We start from the raw sequence: 15,784 nt of genomic DNA, 5'->3' as shown, positions 1-15,784 counted from the left end.
TTCATAAATGGCCTAGCTGCTTCTCCTTTCACACATAGACAGTTCTTTCGCAGGCATGGAAATCACATGTGATGATGTCCGAGCTTACATTCAGAAAGCGTAGAATGGGCCTCAATGCGATGTTGGTGGTCCAGTAATAAAGGTGCCGGTAGCAACGTACTGGCACCCTCTCTGAACCGGCAAACTATAAGTATGTTGGTAGGGCCACTGAACTACCGGCAGGCCTGACTTGTCAGGAGTTCAGGCCGCTACTGGCATGTTTTTCACTGAAGCACCGGCACCGAGTCCTATAGTACTCCTTAGGAATGGAAATAACTGCATTGCCACCGCATGTGATATCCCAGTAGCACTGGAATGTCAGGTGGCCGTAACGGTACTGGCGGGTTTTACCAGCAACCTTGTAATGAGGCCCAATATGAGGGCACTGCAAGGGAAATTTTCCAATTGATTACTTGGCATCAGCTATTTGCGACATGGCTCGTTTACATGCAGGACCCACTCCTGCCACCACAAAAGAGCCAGAAACCTCCTGCATTTCTGAAACATTCGCTGCTCGTTTTAGACACTTGATCTAGACTGGTGTGTGTGTTCTGGTCAGATAGGGCTCACGGTTACACCACTGATGCATCAGCTTTCTCGCAAATAAATTCTCGATTCGCATTTCAGTGTTAATTCTGTTTGACACATGGAACTGCTTGTGTTCTGCTAAGAAAACACCATGAATTTCAGGGACTTTTAGCAACCCAATTCATCTTTATCAGACTAAAGCTACAACCTGCAACATTTGGCTGACCAGATTTTTTTTCACTGCAACTCCCGGAAAGATAGCTCTGGGGCAACGTTCTCACCTTGTAAGCAAAAGGACACAGCCAACAGAGGTTCGATCCCCGTGTCCACGCTTACAAACCTCTGGGTATTAAACATGTTATAAATAACCAATCATATGCTAGCTAACAGCATCCAGACAACCACAGGTTGCAGACCCGGGCTTACCACATGAATTCAAGTTCGAATGAGGCATACTGCTGAAAGTCAGACAAGTTCCTTCTTACAACTAAGTGCCATGGCCCATTAGATTGTTTGAAAAGATGGGTAATAGAGAAAGGACTATCCCCAAAGGTTTCCAGTGCTTATGCGTGTGCTATTGAAGGTGTTTACATGCCCCTGGGGGACAAGGCAACATTATTCACCAATAACTAATTAAATATGCCCTTTAAAATGCATGTTACTAGCACCCAGATTATTATGATCTGCCTGGGAAAAGTCATCAAAAATCAATTTCATACTAATTAACCAATATACAAAAGAGGGCTGAAAAGCTCTCTTCACTAAATGGCTCAAGAGCAGAGGTGTTTCTTCTTAGCAAGTCCAGCCAAGACCAGATCCCTCCCTATTCTGTGAAACTCATGCTCGATTCATCCGTATTCTTCTTCCTTCTGACAAGCAAATGCTCTGATTAAAATGCACACTTCCACCCTCACATGCTCAGCAAAATAGTCCACAGACCAAGCTAGCAAATCTCGCATGCACGCTCGTGCTGTCTTGTCTAGGCTCCTGCAACTGCCTGCAGGTAGGCCTGTAGAATATTGTCAACCAGTCCAAAGCGGACCAGTCAGCTATAAGGGGAGGACCAGATGCCACCACTACTGCAGCAGTTCTGCTGGCCTCAATGCCACACTGTGCACACTTCAACGTGCTATGCATTACCCACATGGCATATCCATTAACACACCCAAAATGTGTGCAGTACAAAATGACTTTGCAGTGACTTTTCACTGCAAAAATACACTTTGCAAAGTTCCAGGAATCAGGGTTTCTGTTGGCAGTGCAAAGTCCCTCTTCAGCAGTGCAAAGTCACTTTGAACCGTGCAGAAAATTCCATGAATCAGGCCCTACCTCAAAATTATACTAGAGACATTCAACTATAGGAGCAAAATATAGAATTAACTGCGCCCAACACGGTGGCTGAAGCATGGCTCATGAAGAAGCAGTAAAATGCACTTTTTTTGGCAGGTCTTAACAGTCCAAGATGCACATACGTCAGGAAAAGAGTGCCTCAAAGCCGCTTGTGCCCCCCAGGAAGAATGCACAATGATTCTGCATAGAGCTGGGTTACCTGGCGGCAACAAAGTACATTTTGTTGCTTCGAAATGTCACCATCTTTTAGCAGACGGTCTCCTGCACGTTGGGGCCATCTTCAGTCTTCCCTAATATATACCTAGGGCTGCATCAATACAATATGACCCTGGGGCCTGCTTTTGAGTGTCAAAGAGCGCAAATCCTTTGTGTCCAATAAGATGTCAAAGTGATCTTAGAATATACCATTCTAGTTCAAATGCAGTGCCCCGACATGAGGAAGAATCTGGGAGAGGTGGGAGGGGTATCACCTACCATGGACCAGCAGGGAAAGCAGCCCCACCCAGCCCTCCGACCCCAGCCCACTCCACTGATGGAGGAGACAGAAGATTGTAAGTGTGGGCGGCAAGGGAAGCAGGAGAAAAGAAGCCAGCCAAGCCCAGCACTTCCCCGCCCATAGCCAGACAGGCATATCTTTAGACGGAAAAGAGGAGACTTACAGCTAATGCCCATCCTTTGAGGAGATTGATACACATGTTACTAATAATGATTGTATTAATAAAGGCGCAGGATGAAACGCAATCAGCAGTCACATAAGTACCCCCGGAAAACCATGACATAAAAGCTGAAGATCTCTCATGTATACAAAGCAAGTACCCATTCCTTTCCAAGTGTCGAGCATCAGCCCCGCCCCCAGTGCATTCCTTTGCTTCTTTGATACACTGACATCACCCATCATGACCCTGTCTCTCCCTTTAGCCCTCCTGCGCTTCAAACCCATGGCCCCAGCCTTCTATGTTGGCCTGAGGAAACATTTCAGCTGAAGGCATTGTTTAGGCGCATCACTGACAGAAGTAGGTGCAGAGGAAGTGCAAAAATCCCCACGAAGAAAGACTTCAAAGGAAATTATACGACTGAGGGGAAAATAAATCATCTCCTTTATTGTGAGCTGCAATTGCCTCAAACAGTTCGTATACATCTCAGAGGGAAGGCTCCTTTTAAAAAGGTGTGGGTAGCCTTTACCACTTCCTGAGAGGGGAGGTGCCTCAGTAATTCTAAGAATGATCAAATAAAAAAAACTCTGTCAAGTTCTAGGGCAGATGGAATGTAACACCAAGGCAACAATAGGTTGTTGTAAAATGGAGGGAAAAGACCTTTGTGAATGCTCTTTCCACACGACTGATGAAGCACACCGCCCAAACCTATGTGCCCAACTGTCTCCCTATTATCACCTGCCACAGCGTTGATCTCCAATTGGAATAAGTAGGAGAAGTCAAATTGAAGTTAGCTCTAAAATTAAGAGATCCCATGTCAACTGTCCAAGGGCTACAATATTTCACCCTTCATCCCGCGTACAATGTGATTTACTTTTCGGTGTGACTTATAAAAAACCACATGCCACCAAATAGCCGTTGTGGCTGGTGAACTTTCACACATATGAGGTGTGCAAGTTAAGCAATCCAGATGAACACCAGGGAGCCCATGCATTGAAAAGTGCAGAGATCCTGCAAAGCCCACGTGCCAAGAACGACTCTGCGTATTCATAGAATTGTTCACGCATAGTAAACATATATGCAAGTCGCGGTTGAATGTCCCCAACATGCCCCCACGTAAAGCAAAAGCAGCCATAACAGCTAACTGTGCATCCTCCTCTTGGTGCAAATACATGCTTGCTTCCAACTGTGCGTGGGGTCCTCCAAAAGCAGGCCTGCATCTCAGGGACCCTGCGCGGGGTCACCTGTAACTGTTATCAGCACCCCGACTACATGCATACTATTTATCGTAATTCAGATAAAATTCAGAAAATCTGTGTGCAAACCCCCGTAAACTGTTCCTGCAACCTGCTACACTGCGTACACACACACACACCTAAGGCAGATCTGAGCTCTGGCTCCGTACACACACCCCTAAATCTGACACCCGATCTTACCTCTGTGCCATGGATCCTTTGCACAGGTTTCTCTACACCTGCCTTCAGGTGGCAGTTAATATGAGGGCTTTGCGTGGCCATTTCCCCACCGAGAGATTGCGTGCTCGGATCCATGAATACGTATCGTGCCACGCAATAGTGGGCATGCGATGAACTGTCTGTAACGGCCACATTTTCCCTTGTTCTTTCTAATTTTACGAGTTCTGCCCCTTACCCTGCCCTCTGGGCAAGCCACACCCACACTTTGTGGCATCTTGGGCAAGGCACTCGGCCCCTTGCAGTGACATGGCAAGCCTGCACAAAGTCCCCCGCAAAGTAAGAAAAAGTACTGCACAGTCGATTCCATTAATTGACAAATGGGATTTTGCGCATGGATTTCCGCGCAACGTCCCCATTTTCCACGCAGATAATTCCATGAATCAGGCCCGAGGTATATTAAGGGGAGGGTCACCACGCCAAGTAAATGTACAAAACATTATGCCAAATTTTGCACTTTAAAGCATAACATTGAAAGGAAATTGAATGAAAACATGCTATAAGATTCAGAGGCACTTCTGAAGCAGTGGTGAGCATGAGGGAATCCAATTCTTCAGACTCCAGGTCTGTCACTGGACATAGAAATAATTCTCCAAAGTGGCAAAATAAAGTTTGAACTCATCGGAAAATTGTGCACTCTATAGATACATTGGATGCACAGTGGACAAAGACCACATCATTAGTAGTGACAGATACAGTGTGCCACTAGCCTTTCTAATCAGAAATAATCCAAATGAAGAAAATGAAATCGTTTTTTCTTTTCTTTTTGGTTTATTACAAACTTTTACAAAAGTTCACAAAAGATCAAAAGAATAAAAAACAAAATAACAATTTCAATAAAAGATCTCAGAAACAATAATATCAAAAAACTTCATAGCAAAAGAATAATTAGCTAAATGAATATCAAATTTCCAAATCTCGATAATACTCTCATAAAAAAACAGAAGATACAAAACAGTACTAACATTTTCATGGCAAGTTAAAAACTAGAATTATATTTTACACAAATCACAAATATATTTCAGTAAAACCGTTACACATATAATTGTATAATCAAAGTTGTTGAGTTCTCATGCATCATTCTGTGCCAAATTAGTTCTCTATTAACAGAACATGTTGATATCACAAATTATGCAAAGTAGTTAATCCTTTGACAAAGGAGGACAGGACAGATGAGCAAAATATGTTCGAGTGTTTATTCAACCTGCTCCACTTTACATTATCTACACCATTGCCATCCTTCAAAAGACTTGCATCTAATATTGATTATCTGATTGGTCTGCATAACATTAAACCTAAAGTGCATGAAGTAATCACGGATCCTCCTACTAGGATACTTCGTCAAATATCCTTCCATTTCTCTGGAAGAACTTCCAAAACGATTAAGCCTGATTATACAGTTTCGAAGCACATTTTATATTTAATGTATTTTGACAATCGTTGCCCCTGAAAATTTGTTTAATGTTTTCAGGTTTATTAAACAGCATAGCAACTGGCATCCCTAAACCTCTTAAGCAGTTGTCAGTCTCATTATTCAGATTAGTCATAAAAACACTTGATGTTTCAGTTCCAGCACACACATACAAGTCCCTGTCCCTATTCATTCTACATTTCCTCCATAATAACAATCTTTTCCAAATTACAAGAGATTTGAGAGATTGAAGGCCAAATGTGTATCTTATAAGTTCAATTGGAATGTATTTAGGGAGGAAAAACAAGATACTCCTCCATATTTACCCTCCAATACCTTCAGATGATCCATAAAATCATAAACAAAAAATTCCAGACCATATAATAGCCTCGGCAAAACGTTCATAATATAAAATTCCCTCAATGGTGTCATAGAGCACTTTCCAATTTTTTTTTCAATAGAGCGCATTTGATGTATTGCCACTTCCGCTTTTAACTTCAATTGATTTTTAATTAGAGCAATCGATCCCGTACCAGAAAAACAATAACCCAAATATTTAAATACACTTTGGGATTTAATGGGTTTGCCTTCGCAATACCATGTATAGGCGCTTTGTAGTTTGTTAGGTTTACCAAAACTAATAACAATTGTTTTTGTGGGATTTATTTTTAAATGTAGCTCAGAAATGAATTTTTCAAATTCTTTAATCAGGCATTGAAGACCCACCTTAGGATTGGCCAGTAGCAAAAAATTGTGCGCGTATGCAAACCACGCAATACTCACGTTACTAAGTTGAGGAGAGACTAGACCTTTGTTAGCCAGAGCTCCTTCTGCTACGCAAACATAGAGATTACATTTTGTGGGGGCTAACATACAACCTTGACATAAGCCATTAATAATTAACACCACCGATGATAACTTGACCTCAGAGTTTAAACAAACCTTTATCCTTGTGTCTGAATATAAGGATATTATGATCTCCAACAAGTGTTTCGGCATACCAAGTTCCCTCAACTTTCTCCATAAAGTGGGCCTATCTACAAGGTCGAAGGCCAAACTAAGGTCCATTGATGCAATAAAAGTAGGCCTCGATCCCTTTTTCATTGATTTGTCACGAAGACATCGTAAGATTAAACTCTTGCAGCCAGTACCAATATTCTTTTTTAAAGGCAATTTGTTTTGAGTCCAAAATTTGGTTGGCATTAATCCATTCCTGAATATCAGCCAACACCATGGACGCAAACATTTTTGACTGTGGGTTAGCTATTGCAATAGGTCTATAATTTAAAGGGCTGAAACGAGGACCTTTTTTTAAAGATAGGTAAAACAATAGACACCCTCCAGGAGTGCGAGATAGTCTTGGTTATTAAAACATTATTGAAAAGAATATGCAGTATTCTGGGCCAGTACCCAGGATTTAATTCAAAATTTTATTAGACAAATTATTAGGGCCAGGGGCTCCAGACTTTTTTGATCTCTTGATTAAACCCAAGATGGTTTCAACTGAGTTGTCCAGTGTCCATTTTAATTTGTAATAAAAAACGGTCTTATCTGACAACACCCCTCCTTTGAAGATAATAGCGAAATGACCCAGCCATGCCTCTTCTGAAATAGGATTTAAACTCAAGTCTTTCTGAGACCAATCTATGCCATTAATGAGGTTCCAAAAATTAGATGAATTTAAGCCCCTCAAAGATTTCAACATACCTTCCCCATCTAATTGAGATCTTCTTCCTCTATGATTAATCAGCCAATTTGTATAATGTTGTTTAGTTTTTTTTATCATATTCAATATCTTGGGTTCATGTTTCCCTAGTTTTTGAAGACAACTTATTTCTTTCCGGATGAGGGCTTTTTGCTCGTGTACCCCAGTATCCGTACTATGTCTGTTAATCATATTGGGCATATGCCTATCAAGCATATGACCTTCCACAGTTTGAATATTTTAGTTATGTATGATGCAAAATTGTTGACCGAATATCTACATAAACGCTGGGTCAAGGGTGACCTGGCATAATCCCTTACCATGGTAGATGTAAACCTCACTGTTTTTTTAAAAGTTCATTTGATTCTATTACCTTTACGGTTTATCAAAACCCCTTCATTGTAACGACTAGCACTCTCTTGAGGAACATTAACAGCAATTTCCAGAGAAAGCATACTATGATCGCTGAGGGCAGAATCTTTAACCTCGAACTTCTTAAGACTTTTACTCATTTCACCTGAGAGAAAATATAGTTGATTATCGAAACATTGCCCTTAGCTTTCCAGGTGTGATGCTCATTTTGAACTAATTCCATGCCCCATAATTCCCCAAAATGTATCCATAAAATACCTCTTAATTTAGAGTTCCCACCCACTGTGGTACAGATATCCATATTGGAGTGTAACACATCCCCAACAATCCGATCACACGAACAGTCAGCGTTAAAATCCCCCGCTATAATAACATTATAATTTCAAACAAAGGCCAGGGTGCTGCCACCACATGTAAGGTTATTTGCACACATGATCCAGATCGACGCTCATAGCATGGTGTACAATTTGCTGCCCTGTCAGGATTCCTGCTGGCATGGTGCCCTCAAAGACACAGGACTTCCACTGAGGGTCTTCTGTTGATGTCATTGCACATTTCGAAAAGTGGCGTTGTGTGACAGGACGACACTTTTCTTAATAGCACAACATGAAAGTGGGCGTCCAAAAAAAGAATCTGACACTTCCGATTAAAGTTCATGTCAATGGCTTAAGGCCTGACAACTGCCATACAGACCTCATTCTGCTCGCCCAGCGTGTCTTTTGGGTTCCATGTGATATTTTTGCCGCAAACATATCGCCATACAAAAATGTCGGCATATTTTTGCGGCGAAAATCACACATGGACCCTGCGGGGGACACCCCCACAACCACCGCATCATTTTTTTATGTGCGGGGGACACCCCTGCATCCCCCGCACCTAATATTTTCGGCACCAAAAATATCGCCTATAGCCGTTTCCGACGACCATATGTACGGCGATATTTTTGGATATTTTTTTGAACATATTACCTGATACCGTCTTTTGCCCATAAAAAAGTGGCCAACTATGGCCCCCAAAGGTGTTGTGCCTGAAAAAAGAGGGATCCTTGGTTCCAAAGTTTGAGGTTTTGCTGATTTAAAAAGAACATGTTTCTATAGCAGGCACACTAAATGCTCAAACAGAATTATGGCACACGCTGGCATAAGAGTCCACCATGAAGGAGCGTCTAGAGCAATGTAAAATTTGCGTACGTTCCAGAAAGTGATTCTGAGAATCTGCCAACTCAGACAATCATTCGGTTTAGTAGAAATGCGTCTTTGATGCATGTGTTTGGAGCAGTAGCTTCTCTTCGCGTGGCAAATGTGTAGCGCTCCTTCTGTACCCAGTTGACATGCTTTCCCAAGCCACTACCACAATGCTTTCCTCCCACTCTGTCCATCACCCTCTAAATTGAGTAGGGAGGAGTTGGTTGAGGGGAGGGGTAATGCAACCTTTCTATGGAGCATTTACCATATCTTCAGAATTAGGCCCTCAATGTGCCACCTGTCAGTTTCTGCATTGTTCTGCCAATTTCCACACTGCCATTTCAGCTTCTTAATGACTAAATTAAACATATGGGCCTCATTCCGTGTTCGACAAAGTGGTAAATAATCGTGGTAAAATGGAAGTAACAGGTTTTCCACCACTACCAAGCAGTATTTTTTCTACTTAGCAGTTTCAACACCTACAATCAGGAGGACAGATAAAGTAGGTGGCATTTGGAAATGCCGCCTGTACACAATTACCACCATGATCATAATGATGCCCCTGTGTGCTGCAATTTACTGAGTATACCTTTTAACACCTGCTCATGTGAGGGTTTTGGCTGCTTCAAAGTGAGAAGTCACTGGGGATAGATTATGTTTTAAATCGAAACAAGTTGCTCAGGTAGAGAAACTTATTAAGGGCCTCATTACACAGATGGCGGTAAGGGTTTACCGGTACCGGTATTTTACCGGTACCGGTAAATCCTTACCACCTTACTACGAAGTCCCTTTGCGGGTAAACCAACCCGCAAAGGGACCCAGGGAGCAATTTGCGGTACCGTAATTAGAGCCTTCCCCATTCCCATTATGCCCTATGGGGCAAAATAGGGAATGGGGAAGGGCAATGGTGGAAGGGGGAATTACCGCCCCATCAACCTTGGAATGGGGCGGTAATTCCCCTTTCCGCCAAGGCGGTGCCAGTATTTTACCAGCATGAACCATGCCGCTAATAGCGCCATGGTTCTCCGCCATCCGTGTAATGAGGCCCTTAATGTGATCCCCCTTCGAATGGGAGAAAACAGACCCTACAAACGATTCAGTAGACTGTGTGTGCTAACCAAATATCTTTACCAATGCAAAAACAGTTCAGTTACTTTAGATATATTTGTATAATACAGGATTATCACAAATGACACAAAAGACCAAATATAATATAAAACATGTAAATGTGTTAATGACTTCTGACTCAGGCCCATTTTTTGGCAAAACATAACTCAGTGCCCTATTCATGGACAAGTGTGCATTTGTCCCAAAAAGGCTGTGCACCGAGAACAACACTGCACGAGCCTGCGCGCAGAATAAAAAATGCACGCCCAGTGCATTCATGCAGTTTTCTGCGCAAGGCAACCGTACACGTAAGTTGCGCCTGGAACGCCCCCGACACGCCTGCACGCGAAGCAAAAACAGCCAGAACAGCCACCGTTGCGTGCTCCCCCAGGTGCGAAAGATGCACCCTTCAAACAGTGCATGGGGTCCACCGCAAGCGGGCCTGCATCTCGGGAAACCTGTGCTGGGTCCCCGTAACTGTTACTGGCACCCTGACAACATGCTTATGATGTATCGTAACTCGGGTAAAGCTCAGAATATCTGCAAACAAACACCCGTAGATCGTTTCTGCAGCACACTACACTGCATGCACACACCCCTAAGTCCGATCGGATCCCTGTCTCCATACACGCACTCCTAAATCAGACATGCAAACCCAACTCTGCACTGCTATTCCTATGCACACGCATGTACTTATGCCTGCCTTCGGGTGATGGAGAGATGTGAGGATTCGTGAGGACTTTTCGCAGGCGAGAGGTTGCGCTGTCACATCCATGAAAACGCTTTGTCGTGCGTATCTGTGGGCGTGCTATGGACTGCCTGCTACCCGTCCCTCCTAACAGCCACTTTTTCCCTTGTTCTCACTCATTTTCCGAGTCCCGCCCCCTAATCCGCCCTCAGGGCATGCCTCACCCACGCTCTACGTGGTGTCTCCCGCAAGGTACTCGACTACTCGCAAAGACATGCTGAGCCAGATCAAAGTCCCTGCCAATTACAAAAAAGTGCTGTGCAGTCGATTCCATGAATCAGCCAACGGGCTTTCGCACTCAGAATGGCACGCAAATCAAGTATTTTACGCACAAATAATTCCAAGAATCGGGCCCTAGACTACATGTGCAAATACGAGCTCCATCGACAAAGGACTTTTAGCATGGTTAATTATACACACAAAAATAATCCAGGAAAAGTGTGAAATTAGCATGAAATAACTTTTCCCATGACTCATGAAATTGCCCCTACCTCTAACGGAGTCATTTCAATATGTATGTTATCTCTCCATGCCTCGTTTGTTTTATCCAAGCTTCAATAGTCGGAAAGTGATGAAAAATCCAAATGGTGTTTCTAAATATTTGTGTTGTAAATAGCCCAAAATTCTAAAAATTGCACAGGTGTACAGAATGACTAACATACAAATACATGTCCCTTGAACCCTTTATATGTAGGCTTCCATATAAATATCCACAGTGCACATGCTTAAAACAAGGCAGGATATTACTGTTGGATGGGTGGGTGCATGAGCTAGAATAGAGAGGGGAGCATGTGACTCAGAATGCCTGATCCTTAACATACATCACTTTCTCTTATGCATACTTATGCATATTTTCAGAAAACATCGGCCAGTGTGAATCAATTAATATTGTAGGCTTTGTTTCTCTACGTCATAAATCCGTAGAGGTGGTCTAAATTTCCATTTGACCGCTCCACGCTTTTAGCATCTGACCAAAGCAAGTGGTTTTGAAAGAGATGAAATTCATATCACATTCATTCATCTAATCAAATTCTATCCCCTTGAGCTCACTTGAAGTGGGCCCACATGTGACTATGTTTGAAGTAAAAGAAGTTAAAATAGCAATTCGGACCGAAAGCAGTGAATCCCACGTTTGTGAGGTTCAGACACTCGCTTTTGCATGAGTGCATCTCCTCACATTGAGGTCGAACTATTAACCGATTAATTGGGCAGGTGATTTCCCTTGCAACAGCTCAATACAAAGAGCCCGATTCATGGAACATTTAGTGCGGTGCAAAGTGATGTTGCACTGCCAACAAACACCCTGATTCATACAGCGGTGCAAAGTGTATGTTTGTATCTTTGCAGTGCAAAGTGACTTTGCACTGCAAAACTACTGGTGCAAAGTCATTTTGTAGTGCAAAATTACACAGGGTGTTTGTTGGCAGTGCAACATCACTTTGCACCACGCAAAAAGTTCCATGAATCAGACCCGAAGTGTATATTTTTCTATTTGCCAGAGCAGCCAGACTGTCCACCTCCAGATGTTTTGTTTTGCCATGAAAATTTCATCAGCCACCGGCAGCATAGCCAGTGGTGAGGGATCATGGGAGTTGCAAGCTAAAACATATATCGAGTGACAGGTTGGCTCATGGGTGAGCCACAAGCATTTATTTATCTGCTTAAGATTTGGGAATTTTAAAAAGAAACAAACACACTCCATAAGAAACATGTAATGGTTTGATGTAGACTAGTGCCAGTTGCCCGGTTGTCTTAGTTGTAGGAAACATTGTATGCTGCTGTTGGTTCCTTCTGAATACTGTGCAACTTTTTTTCTATTCCCTTTCAGGATGACAAAGAAATTGACCTGGAACATCTCCACCGACGTGTGAACAGCCTCTGCACAGACGACGAGAGCCCGCATAAACAGTTTTCCACGTCTTCCATCGACTTGACGCCGTTGGATATTGACACTTTGCCCACACGCCAAGCGCTGGAGCAAATCAGTGACTTCAGGAACACTCACATCACAACAACAACCTTCATCCCGGAACAGATTCAGACACTAAGCCGCACGCTGTCAGCTAAAGCTGCCTCTGGCTTCTCCTTTGGCAATGTGCCCGAGCACCGAACTGGTCCCTTCAGGCACCGGGCGCCTAATGGGGGATTTTTCAGAAGTCCCATCAAAACAATGTCGTCCATCCCATACCAGCCAACTCCGACTCTAGGGCTAAACCTTGGCAATGATCCGGACCGAGGCACCTCTATATGAGAGTCACCGTTTCTTCACTGTTTTTTTTCTTTTCTTTTAGGACTCCCCTTGCAAGGAGCAGCTGTAATATTGTGGGACTAACATGGATGTAATTTTATAAATCAGGATTAGTAACAACAAATCTTCTCTCCCACCCTCCCTCTCAAGGTCTCTGTGCATTTGTATCTATTTCCATCCGGTCTTTGTTTCTTGGTTCCCTATTTTTCTTTTTTGGTTCAGTTCTCTTCCTTTTCTTTCGTCTATACCTATTATTCTTGATGTTTTCCTGTTGCTCTACACTTCTTTTCTCTTAAAAAATATCTCGTGTTCCCTCTCTCTTGATCTCTCTCTTCCTCAAGCTCTGATCCTCTTCAGATTTCCTCTCTATTTCACACCAACAAACACACACTTTCCCCTCGATAGCCCTTTCCACCATCATTCCCTCTCTCCCCCAATTTCTCTGTTTTCCCCTCTTTCAATCTCTTGCTTCATGAACAGGATCCTCTCTCTTTCATTTGGTGGATATACTGTGATTGCAATAAATTCAGTCGTTTACCTTCATTCCGCTGTACCCATCCAGTGCTCCGCTGCTGTTGTGTGTCCTCTAACTGTGGACCAAAGGCAAAACCTGCAGTGTACAAACATCATTCAGGCCACCTTATATGAGAATGCAATTTTGTAGGATTACAAAAAGCCATTACTATGCCAGTAAAGACTACAGTTGAATCTACTTTTGCACTGTAACAGTGCATATGATCTTTATGTGAGTGTACAGTGTTAAAACGCTTTTTTCTTATGTACAGTATACTTTATCTTAGGGCAAAAGCCTTCATTGTGTTAAAGAAATTAGTATCTCATTTATGTGTACATATATATATATACATATGTATATGTATATATACACACATAATGGAAACCATTGCTATTGCAATTCATTTAATAAAGCTTTAGTAAACAAATATGTGTTGTATACAGGAGATATGTATAGTGTGGGGGGTCTTTTCTTTCAGAAAAGGCAGATTGCTTTAATGTAATTCCGACTTGCATTGTTCGCCAACAGAGGATATTTTATACTTTTTTATTAGCCCATCCAGTGCGATCTAATGTTTGCGCCTCAACGGAACCCACTTGGTTTGCGCTCTCATGTTCTCGTAAGCTGTGTATAACGCTAACATCGATCATCGTTCCTTGAACTAATCAGACAAAGGGCAACCTCTGTCGCGTAAGTTACATGTAGACCAACTAACCCACTGTAGCTCGAAAAACGTTTTTAAAAAAAATGGATAATCGATGGTTAATTGTTTTCCAAAGCAGCATTCACAATCCATGCAACAATGACATCATTGACAAAGGATACAAAGTCCTTGAGAAGGAATGACGTGGCCGTATTTGGAATCCTTACTATCTACAAGAAGTTGAAGGCACTCCTCCTTGCGCCCATTTTGTGCACTGGGCACCATTGCATTTAAGTGGATGTATGCATTGTAAAATAGCAGCGCCAAATGTATAGATTGGTGATATTCTGCAATGGAGATATTGATGATCATAAAAAAAGGCCAACTTTGGCACCTATTTTTCATAAGTAACACTACTAGTAATTACCAGTATAGAAGAAGACTTCAATTTGTTATCCTTAAACTTAGGAGCTGGTAAGTACTGTATGAAGGCGGCAACTTCTCTTGTGTTTATATGCTACCATTCAATTATTTTTAGTTTACACATTTTGTGGCTAGGGTTAACATAGGAATCAACAAATGTTATTTACTTTAGGAGAAATCTAAAGAAAAGGTATATTCTTCAGATATATTATATTTTGAGGCTAATTCTGTTCCGAGGGAGCATCTTGTACTGTCACTGTTTTTTGTACTAAATCTTCAGATATTGTCTACTGTGTAAGGCAGACCAATTTCTTATCATGTAAGCGGCCATTTTGTTCCCACGGGTGCAAGTCACTGAAAGCATGCACAGCTTGTCGCCCCTTGTAACATCCATAGTCCCATGCAACTCCACCGATTGAGAAAAGAACACATCCACAACAAGCTTTCAATGGGACATCTGAAACGTTGCAATGATTTTAGCTGAAAAAAACATGTACAGTATTTAAAATAGGCCTATTTTGATGTGTTGCCTATTACAAAATACAGAAAACACTTTTTGGAGGCCTCAGTTACAAGTGGCAGAGCTTTCTGTGTATAATTTGTCTAAATAATTTGTCTAATAAAATTGTTTTCTAAAAGTGTGGTTCTTTTTTTCCCCATTATTACAAATTATTTACGACATGAACACACAGAGTCTTTACTTTTAGTGCTGACAGTTCAGGCCTGTTACACTGCTCATCTGCTCTCCTGCTGCTTCTGAGTTATCTGCCCTCCTACTAGAAGGCATGAGCAGCAAATGGATGGCAGCAGAAGAGCCAGGCCAAAACAGGAGGGCACAGAGGGTGATGGGAGATCAGACGTTGGGTCAATATTAGGATTTTTAACAGCGTGATTGGGAGTACTTGTCTTGCAGAGTTTACAAAATGCATCCAGCAGTTCCCAGTGACACACCACATGCTGCTGATTTATTTTTATCTGTTTGCAAAGTGTGCGGTTGTAGAAGAGGACCCTTTTAGAATGGCTGATGAGAGAGAGATGGACCAGTTGAGGTCTTCTCCTAACCTTGCTCAACCTCCCACCTCAAATTAACTAATGTGCATAGGTCATCTCCCTCCATTTAAATTAGATACCCTTCACTGGTTATGACTACCTCTTTACTCCCCAACTCCGCCTCATTCAAGTCTCCATAACTCATGGCTAAGTGACACACACTCCAACTCGGTGTCCCCAGGGGTTGGCCAAAGCCTGATGTTACTCCTACCATCACCACTGGACCACCTGACTTGTAGATGTAAGGCACTTTAGTCTATTACCTTCTGAGCAACTAACTCATGAATGTGCTCTCCTTTCTCTTACAACCTGTATTGTATTCACTTAAAGGTTTCCC

General features: G+C 42.4%; 1 protein-coding gene across 2 annotated transcripts in view; it reads left to right on the top strand.

Moving 5' to 3' along the window:
- Window positions 1-15,028, top strand: part of GRID2 (glutamate ionotropic receptor delta type subunit 2) — a 2,892,146-nt gene extending 2,877,118 nt beyond the window's left edge. For both annotated transcript variants that reach the window (XM_069630564.1, XM_069630565.1), the window contains exon 16: window positions 12,398-15,028. In XM_069630564.1, coding sequence (XP_069486665.1) covers window positions 12,398-12,820 — 423 coding nt within the window. In that variant the 3' untranslated portion in view covers window positions 12,821-15,028. The remainder of the gene's footprint in view (window positions 1-12,397) is intronic.
- Window positions 15,029-15,784: the final 756 nt, after the last annotated feature.

Source organism: Ambystoma mexicanum, chromosome 6q (genome assembly GCF_040938575.1).
Source record: "Ambystoma mexicanum isolate Mex_15411 chromosome 6q, UKY_AmexF1_1, whole genome shotgun sequence".
NCBI lineage: Eukaryota > Metazoa > Chordata > Amphibia > Caudata > Ambystomatidae > Ambystoma > Ambystoma mexicanum.
This window is presented reverse-complemented; position numbering and strand designations above follow the sequence as displayed.